This window comes from Ornithorhynchus anatinus, chromosome 17 (assembly GCF_004115215.2).
Source record: "Ornithorhynchus anatinus isolate Pmale09 chromosome 17, mOrnAna1.pri.v4, whole genome shotgun sequence".
Classification (NCBI taxonomy): domain Eukaryota; kingdom Metazoa; phylum Chordata; class Mammalia; order Monotremata; family Ornithorhynchidae; genus Ornithorhynchus; species Ornithorhynchus anatinus.
The window spans coordinates 790,111-799,169 of record NC_041744.1 but is presented as its reverse complement, the minus strand read 5'-3'; the positions used below and the strand labels follow the sequence as shown (position 1 = coordinate 799,169).

The window sequence follows — 9,059 nt, the reverse complement described above, 5'->3', positions numbered from 1 at the left end:
TTGAGCTGCTTACTTAAGAAGGCGTGGGTTAGAGAGTGAGAGAGGGTGGCCCGAAGGAAATTTCTTGGAGTCTGGGGAAGGGCTGTCTACAGCCTCAGTTTGTGGCGGGGGAAAAACTATGACAACCCATTGGCCCTTCCCCCCCTCGATCCCTGGCTGGTGGGGCAGGGACAACGGAACTGATTACTGGCCAGTGGTAGTTCATTCATTCAGTAGTATTTATTGAGCCCTTCTATGTGCAGAGCACTGTACTAAGCGCTTGAATGTACAAATCGGCGAACAGAGACAGTCCCTGCCCTTTGACGGGCTTACGGTCTAAATCGGGGCGGAGAGGTCAGACAAGAACAAGAAAGCCTCGTGCTAAGCCCCGGCTATAATAATAATGTTTGGTACTTGTTAAGCGCTTACAATGGGCAGAGCACTGTTCTAAGCGCTGGGGTAGACACAGGGGAAATCAGGCTCACGGTCTTAATCCCATTGTACAGATGAGGTAACTGAGGCACAGAGAGGTGAAGTGACTCGCCCACAGTCACACAGCTGACAAGTGGCAGAGCTGGGATTTGAACTCATGACCTCTGACTCCAAAGCCCGTGCTCTTTCCACTGAGCCACTCTGCTTCTCGGGTATATGGACTCGAATCAGATCAGACACCCCGAGGCTCACAATATAAGAGGGAAGGGAGAGCAAGGAACTATCTCATCCCCCTTTACAGAGAGGAATTGTAAATATTTTAAATGTCAGCTTCTCGTGGGCGGAGACTGTGTATCATGCTTTGGTCATGCTATCTCAGGCGCTTAGCATAGTGCAGTGCACTCAGTAAATGCCATGACTGTTCCACTCTGTCCCCGAGGCCCAGAGAGGTGCAGTGACTTGCCCAAGGTTACACAGCAGCAAGCCAGGCTGGGGGCAGAGCTGGCACTAGAGCCCGGGGCTGTCTCCACTCATCAGAGCTCGGCAGCCATCTGAGATCCATGAATCCCACCCCTGCACAACCCTCATTAACCCCCGGGGAGGCCGGGAGGAGGAGGAGGCGGCGGCGGCGGTCCGTTGCCAAGGAATCGTAGGGAGCGGGAGCTGGGGATCTTTGGGAAGCTGGGACTCTTAGAGAAAAGGCCCTGGGGGCAGATCTGGGGACTTCCGCCAGTCGGGACCCCCCCGGATGAGAGCCAAGGTGCGTGAGCCTGAGCGTCGATCCGAGCTCTCCCCCGGCGGCCGGGACCGGTCCCGGGAGCCAGCGGTCGGACCTTGACCCGGAAATCCCGATCCTTCGTTGCCCTTGGTGCTGCAGCCAAGATGGCCCAGGTGGCGATGCCCGCCATGCGGTCGACGACGAGGAGTCCTCGGAGAGCAGGATGGTGGTCACGTTCCTCATGTCTGCGCTGGGAGTCGATGGTGAGGGGCCCGGGAGGGGGCGGCGCGCTTCCTGGTGTGGAGAGGCGGGGAGGGGCTGCGGGGCGGAGCCGGGCAGTCCCGGGGAAAGCCCTGGGGAGCCCCCGGGCCATCTGGCTTCGGCCAGGGGTGAGTCGGCCTCTCCGGGGGGTGGGCAGACCCCAGCTGAGCTCCTCCCTGGCGGGGCTGGGTGCCCCTGTGTTTGACCTCCCTTGGCCCCGACCGAGGAGGCTTTTCGTGGCCCTGGCCTCGAAACCCCCACCCCAGAAAGAGGAGCAAGCTGAGACTAATGTACAGCCACCCTCAAATAAATAATCACTACCACTACCTGTGACGGAATGGACTTACGGATCGTCCTCAGGCTGGTCTCCCCTCCACCAGTATCTCCTCCTCCAGCCTCGTTCAGTTTGCTGCCCGGGCCCTTTTTTCTAAAACGTCATTCTGGAAACGATTCCCCACCTTCCGCCCCCCACCCAAAATCTCCAGCGGCCACTCGGCCTCTCAGAAGGAAAGCCCTGGCTTTAAGGCCCTCCGTCGGCTGGCTCTTTCCCCTCTATCCTGGGAGGCGGAAGGAGCTGGGTTCTAATCCCGGGCTTGGCCACGCTCTCCTGCCATCACCCCTCCAGCTCTCACCCTCCGTCCCCCCCCAGATCACCTCTGTGAGTCTCATTCTCGGGTCGGCTCCACTCCGACCCTAACTCCGGCCCCGTTAGCTCCTCCTCCCTGAACCGAAGCACTTGGGAGAGTAGCGGAGACAGAGTTGATGCATAAGTTCCCCGCCCTCCAGGAAGCTTACAGTGTAGCAGGGAGACAGACAATAAATAAATTACGTGTCTGGGCGTGAGTGCTCTGGGGTTGAGGGTGGGGTGACTTATCAAGTGCTTTCAGGTCCCCCCCAAAACCTCCAGAGCGGAACGAGCAGGGAGTCGCTCTCCGATACACTCTTGGCATCTCTTGGGGCTCCTGCACAACACACCCCCCCCCCCCAACCGCCTCACGCCACTTCCAATAAATTTAGCAGGTGGAGTATAAAACACGATCCCGGCCCTCAAAGAGTCTGCAGCCTACCCTGTGCAGGGCGCTGTAATTGGCGGCTGGGGTGGGTGCAGAAGAGTTAGTCGTAAGGCACGATCCCTGCCCTCGAGGAGCCTCCAGCCTAGTGTAAAATCAAGTAAACGACAGGAGGAAGAAGGAAAAGGGGCTATCGATCAATCAGCGGTATTTATTGAGCACTTACTATTCGCAGAGCGCCGCACTAAGCGCTTGGGAGAGTACAGTACAACAGAATTAGCAGAGACGTTCCTTGCCTAAAACGAGCCGATAATCTAGAGGGGTATGGATTTAGAGTCAGTGATTTAACGCTGCAAAAGGAAACGGATTGGGAACGGTACCTCGAGTCTTCTCCGGTTCCTGCTTTTGGGGGTCGCCGGCTCTCGGCTGGGGCCCAGACGTCTGCCTGCCCTCTGGACCCGGGCCAGGCCGGTGACCTCTCTCCGCTTCTCCCACAGTGTAAAGAACTGGCCAAGTCCAAGGCAGAAGTGGCCTGCATCGCAGTGTACGAAACGGACGTGTTCGTGGTCGGGACCGAGCGTGGGCGGGCCTTTGTCAACACGAGGAAAGATTTCCAGAAGGATTTCGTGAAATACTGTAAGTGCGGGCACGCGCCGCAGAGGCTCCCTTCACCTCTCCCCTCAGGCCCGGTGGCTGGAGGTCGGAGCACCCCCTCGTGCCAGAGCCGCCGTATTGCTAACAGCCTCTCTTACTCTCCCCTCCCGCTCCTCCCTCCGGGTTCTCCTCCACCTCTGAAGGCGTTTTGACTGACTTGTCTAGCGTAAGTAAATCCCACTGGGGCTGAGATCCGGGCAGATCACCATTCCATGGTTAATGACGGCACTCTGGTGTCTCACAACCACACTGTCGAGCTGGAGGGTTGGCCTAATCCTCCCCACCGCTCCTCCTTCAGTGCCATTGGTTGGTTTGGATCCCCTTCGACTACAGCTGGCGGCTCGGCCTGCCAGATGGTGGCCGGCGGGTTTCGGCTTTGCCCGCCCTGGGGGCGTAATGAGAATTGGAAGGGATTCCCGCAGCCCGAGAGTAGAACAGACTGGCCCCCCACGTGATGCGGGAGGCCTTCTCGGCCACCGGTCCACCCCTCCCGTGGGCCCCCAGCCGTTGGGGCCGGCCCCAGTCCGGCCCCGCTTGGTGCTGACCTCTCGGCCCCGGCTCTCCGGACAGGCGTCGCGAAGAGGAGAAGGCGGCCGAGCTGCACAAGGGCAAGTTGCCTTCGCTGCTGACCCGCACGACGGTGGACGCTGTGGAGATCGAAACACTGCGCAAGACGGTGGAGGACTATTTCTGCTTCTGTTACGGTGAGGGGGCCGCGTCCGCCGCCGGAAAAACCCCGCTCGGTGAGGCCAGCTGCCTGTCCGAGGCAGGCTGTGACTTTCCCGGTACGGTGTCGGGCCCGGCAAATGGGGGCAGCCGTGGGGGCGGGAGCCACCGCGGGGGTGGCGGGGAGCTGGGGGAGGAAGTCGGGGCCTGTGCCCCGCGCTGCCAGCTGCCTTGCAATTTGAACCCCAGCGGCTACTTTATGGCGGCCCCGGGAGCCGGACCGGACCCGGAGGAAGCAGCGAGCTGGGTGTCAGGAGGTCTAGGTTCTCATCCCGGCTCCGCCAAACCTTTCTGGGCCTCGGTTTCCTCATCTATAAGATGCGCAGAGTGTCTGTGCCTCGCCCTCTCCAGTGTGGCTTGGGAGGTTCAGATGAGATGATTGAAGTGAAACCCTTTGAGGAAATAATTGTGCCCTCCTTCACTTCATGTCTCTGTCTGCCACTCTGCAGGGAAAGCTTTTAGGGAAGTCAACAGTCGTGCCAGTTCCATACGAAAAAATCCTTCGGGACCAATCGGCTGTCGTCGTGCAAGGTCTCCCTGAGGGAGTCACCTTCAAGCACCCGGCCAATTACGACGCTTCGACGTTGAAGTGGATTTTGGAGAACAAGTCTGGGATTTCCTTCGTCATCAAGAGGTGATCTGCTTGCTCTCTCTCTAGCTCTCGGGTGTCACGGCAGCTCCGCTGGAGAACCGGCCCCGGGGAGCCTGCCCTGTGTCTCCCCGGCAGGACGGGAAACATCACGGCATTCATAGGTAGTGGTTGAGCGGTACTCGGGCGTGCTTGAGAGACAGCTGGCTTGAATGGCTTTCTTTCTCTCTTTTTTACACAGGCCTTTCCTCGAGCCCAAGAAGCAACTAGGTGAGTGCCCTGAAGAACCCCGTCCTCAGAAGAGCAAGTCTGCTCTAGCCTTGCCTTGGAGAGCTGGAGAAGTAGCCCTCTGGAACTCTGTATTCCCTTTCCCCCACATCGCGACCCCCGTGACCAACAGCAGAGAGGACTGGGTTGGGCCCAGGCCAGGATGAGCACGTCCGGTCCAGCGCCAAAGTCCAGAGCGGCAGGGCAGCGAGTTGGGGAGGCCTCGTGGGAGTGGGGAGGGGGTGCGTGCCCAGAGGTTACGGAGCAGGGGAGAATAGAGCCGAAGAGAGGCAGGAAGGCCACACGGGTGGAGGCGGAGGGTAAGAGGCCGGAGAAAGCCGAGATTTTTTTCTAAGGGGACCACAGATTCTTGGCAGACGTCAGCAGGTTATGCGCAAAGCGTACCTGTCTGTACGCAGCCTCTGGAGCAGGGGAAGGGTCTGGAAGCCCTTTTGGTCTCCACGAGTTGTGTGCTTGGGCGGATGGAGTCCCCCGAATGGGATCCGGGAGACTGGCGACGCCACGGCCTCAGTTTCACCGTCTGTTCAGTGGGCAAACCTCCCCGCCCTCCCCTCGCTCCCCGCCAACCCTGCCGATGGCATCGACGACGCGCTTCCCGGGGTGCGAGGCGCCGGGGGGGATATGAGGTTCTGGGGTGGGACCCAAGTCACCCGCGTTACAGATGAGGAAACCGAGGCCGAGAGAGGTTCGGTGCTTGCCCGAGGTCACGTGGTGATGGCCGGTGGCCGAGGCGGGACTCGAGCCCGGGTCTCCCGACTCCCCCGTCCCAAGCCCTTTCCATTAGGTCACGCTGATGCCCAGGGTAGTAGGTGCGGGCGTGGCCCACGTCCTCCGGGGAAAGCACTCTGCACGCCCCGGGACTCCGGCCCCCCTCCCCTCCCGCCCCCCAAAACCTGTGTTTCAGGGCAACAACCCAGAGGTCTCAGGCAGGGCTCTTCCGGGGTCAAGTCTCGGCCGGGGCCCGAAGGGGCCGGGCATCGGTCAAACTGGTCGGGGTCCGATTTGGGCTGCGGCCTCCCGTGCCTCCCCCTGACCTGCGCCGCTGGGTTCGGGAATGGGTACGGGGTGCGACTCGGGCTTCGCGTCACGGACCACCTTGGTGGTCAAGCCGCCAGCGGGATCCTCGGGCTGCCCGCTCCCCGAGGCTCCTCCTCCATGGTCTCTTCCGGTCCAAGTTCTTCCCGAAGCTGCGTTTGTGGCTGAGACCCCCCCAACTCCGGGGGACCCCGCTCCGGGGAGCCGAACCGAGCCGGTTTCCGAGGGTCTCCACCCCAGCCCGGGGCCGTGCCATGGAGACCTGCCGCCGCAACCGCGATTTCTCCGATCTCTCCTGTCCCCATCTCTGATTTCCGCCTCCTCGGGGGGGGGGGTCCTCCGGTGGCTCGGGGGGACCCAAGTGGCCGGCCCCGGAGCAGGCTGAGTGCCGCCACTTTGGTTTCCTCCAGGTGGTCGTGTGACTGGGCCCGATTCCGAACGCTCAATAATCGCCCCGGGGGGAAGGTAAAGCCTCTGTGGAATCCCCGCATTGGCCACCAAGGGCGCCCAGCCTGGGCCCCGGTACCCAGCTAGCGGCCGAGGGGGGTGACAGAGAGAGAACGCGCCGCGGGGCAGCGAGGGCCGTGGGCACGGAAGGCGGGCGCTCCCTCCGAGAATGGGAATTTCTCTGACCCACGTAGACGAAAACCCACCTTGTCCTTCGCCTTTCCTGCCGCGCCAGTTGGGGTGGAAAAGCGTGTCTCTCTCCCCGGCCCGGGCTCCGTCGAGCTCCCCGTTAACGGCGGGGTCGGGCCGGGTCCGGATCTGAGTCCCGTCAGACGAGACCCCCCGGTGGTCCTCCCGGAGCCCGGCCCGCAGATCCCGTGTCAGCTCTGGGGGTCTCCGAAACCCTTCCTGCGCGGGCCGCGGGCGCTTTCTGAAACCTCTGTGTGTCCAACGGTCCTCCGTGCTTTTGCTTTTGTTGTTTAGTTTGTGCGGTCAAAGTGAAAACGGAACCTGCTGAGGAATTCTGGTAGGTGTGCCCTTCTTAACCGGGATAACGGCCGGGAGGAGGCACTCCGGTCTCGCTCTGTCCCTTAAGGGGAAAGGGCGGCGTCTCCGACCCCGGACCGCGGCGCGAGGAAGCTCTGTTTCCCCCCCGACCGCTCTCGGTCGGATGGTTTGCTTGTGCTCTGTCTTGTCGGGCGAGACGGCCCTGGGCGTCGGAAAGGAGGTCGGGCGTCGGGGGCCGGTCCGGAGGCCCGACCAGGCAGGCAGGCGGGTAGGCAGGCTGTTCCCAGGACAGGTGGACGCTGAGGTCCCCCTCCCCGGCTTCTCTCCTTGGTGAGCCGTGAGCTTGGCACAGTGCCTCTCTCCATCCCCCTTCGCTGCTGGGCCCAGATCCACGGCCGAGGACCGCCCCCCCCCCCCCCCAACCCGCCTGGATCCAGAAATCCCTCTCTGTGACTTCCTATTGGGAGACCAGTCCCCGGCTGGTCTTGTGTAGACCCCAGCTCCGAGCACTCGGTGGTGAGAGTCCGCCCCGACGCCTCTTTTCATCCTTTAATTCAACTGCTGTTGTTGTTTCTGGAGGGCCTTTTCCGTTTCCTTGCCTTTCGGGGAAAACCTGGGTCGTCGGGAACAGGGCTTCTCGGAACGACGCGAAGGAGCTGTGGTTCCGGCCACCCCGGGGTACTCCCTCGGGGAACGTTCTCCGGCTTGTCCAGCAGCCGCACCCCCTCCTGCGAGCTCAAAAGACGTCGGTTGTCCTTGCGGAGGATCTGAAGGCGATTTGTTGGGGGCGAAGGTGTCCGTCTCTTCACCCGTTTCGGAAATTGACCGAGACTGGGTCGGCGGGGGCCGGATTTGATTTTCGTTCTCTCCTCGGCAGAACAGCGAACGCCGACCGTCCGCCGGGGTCCCCTTGGGTCGCCCTTGCGTCGGACAAACGCCCGGGGTCCCCGTGGGTGGCCCCTCCCTTCCCCTCCCTCCGCCCCGTAGCCAAGGAGGCCCCGTCGAGTCCTGTTAGGAGCGAAGCAACCGTGCCTGAGGGTTAGGCCGGGAGAGAGGCCGCGGCGGTCAGGGGGCGTGGCCGGCCACGGCTCCTCCGCGGCGGCGCCCGCCTGCAGGGTCCACCCGGCCGCACTCTCAGTCCGGTCGTCTCTCTCTTGCTTCGACAGGCATTTCCCTGGAAATGGCAGCCGTGACGGTCAAGGAAGAGTCCGAAGACCCTGACTACTATCAGTATAGTATCCAAGGTAATGTCGGCGGCCCCTTCCTCATCTCTTCCGGAGCGCTAGATCCATTGGTTCTCTATTGGAGACGTTGTACGGCAGCAGGGGGTGGCCCCAGAGGGAGAGGCGCCGTGGAGCCCTGCCCCTCGGGGCCTAGGAGGGTTTGGGCCGCCCCTGTGCTCGCCAGGACTGTTGCCCGGCTCGGGGCTTCTTGCGGATGACCCCTGAAAAAGGGAAAACACCTGAAAAATGAGGTTCCTGTGGTAAAAGCGTCGATTTCCAGGGGGGATCGTCTCTCCCGCAGGGGCAAAGTGGGGTCGGGAAACTTTAATTCACTCATTCCACCGTATTTATTGAGTGCTTACTGTGTGCAGAGCACTGTACTAAGCGCGTAGGAGTCAGGGGTCATGGGTTCTAATCTCGGCCCTGCACCTCTCAGTACGACTTTGGGCGAGTCCTTAATTTCTCGGTGCTCAGTTTCCTCATCTGTCAAGTGGGGATTAAGACTGTGAGCCTCACGTGGGACTACCCGATTACCTTGTACCTACCCCAGCGCTTATGAACGGTGTTCGGCACATAGTAAGCGCTTAACAAATGCCAACGTGATTATTATTGGGAAGTACAGTATAACAATAAACGGACACATTCCTTCCCACGATGAGCTTACAGGCTAGAGCCGGGGGAGGCAGACATTAACATAAATAGATATAAATAAATGAATTACAGATACGTAAATAAATGTTCTAGGCAGGAAGGGGCAGATGAGCCCTGCTTGGGGCGGAACTCGGGATCTTCTGTGGGTTCTTTCCTCCCACAAGTTGGTTTTGTGTCATTGGTGCCGAGGTGTCTCCAAGGTCTGGGACGTTGGACCTGGGAGTCAGAGGACCTGGGTTCTAATCCTGGCTCTGCCACTTATCCGTTGTATCACCTTGGGCAAGTCACTTCACTTCTGTGTGCCTCAGTTCTCTCATCTGTTAAATGGGGATTCGATACTGTTCTCCTCCTACTTAGAGTAGACTGTGAGCCCGTGTGGGACTTGCTGATCTCGTATCTATCCCAGCACTTAACGAATGCCACGATTATCAGAGAAGCAGCTTGGCCTAGTAGAAAAGAGCAAAGGCCCTGGGTTCTACTGCCGGCTTCCACCGTTTGTCCTCTCTGTGACCTTGGGGCCAGTCACTTCACGTGTCTGT

At 60.7% G+C, this 9,059-nt stretch overlaps 1 protein-coding gene across 1 annotated transcript in view; it reads left to right on the top strand.

Annotated features, from left to right (window-relative positions):
• The first annotated feature begins 1,293 nt into the window (after positions 1-1,293).
• The window catches only part of GTF2I (general transcription factor IIi), a 33,146-nt gene continuing 25,380 nt past the window's right edge, over positions 1,294-9,059 (top strand). Inside the window, 11 exon segments of the mRNA XM_029082462.2 lie at positions 1,294-1,318; positions 1,321-1,392; positions 2,040-2,065; positions 2,898-3,040; positions 3,625-3,766; positions 4,230-4,414; positions 4,611-4,639; positions 6,103-6,157; positions 6,204-6,214; positions 6,623-6,661; positions 7,810-7,890. Of these exon segments, the coding sequence (XP_028938295.1) occupies positions 1,294-1,318; positions 1,321-1,392; positions 2,040-2,065; positions 2,898-3,040; positions 3,625-3,766; positions 4,230-4,414; positions 4,611-4,639; positions 6,103-6,157; positions 6,204-6,214; positions 6,623-6,661; positions 7,810-7,890 (808 nt within the window).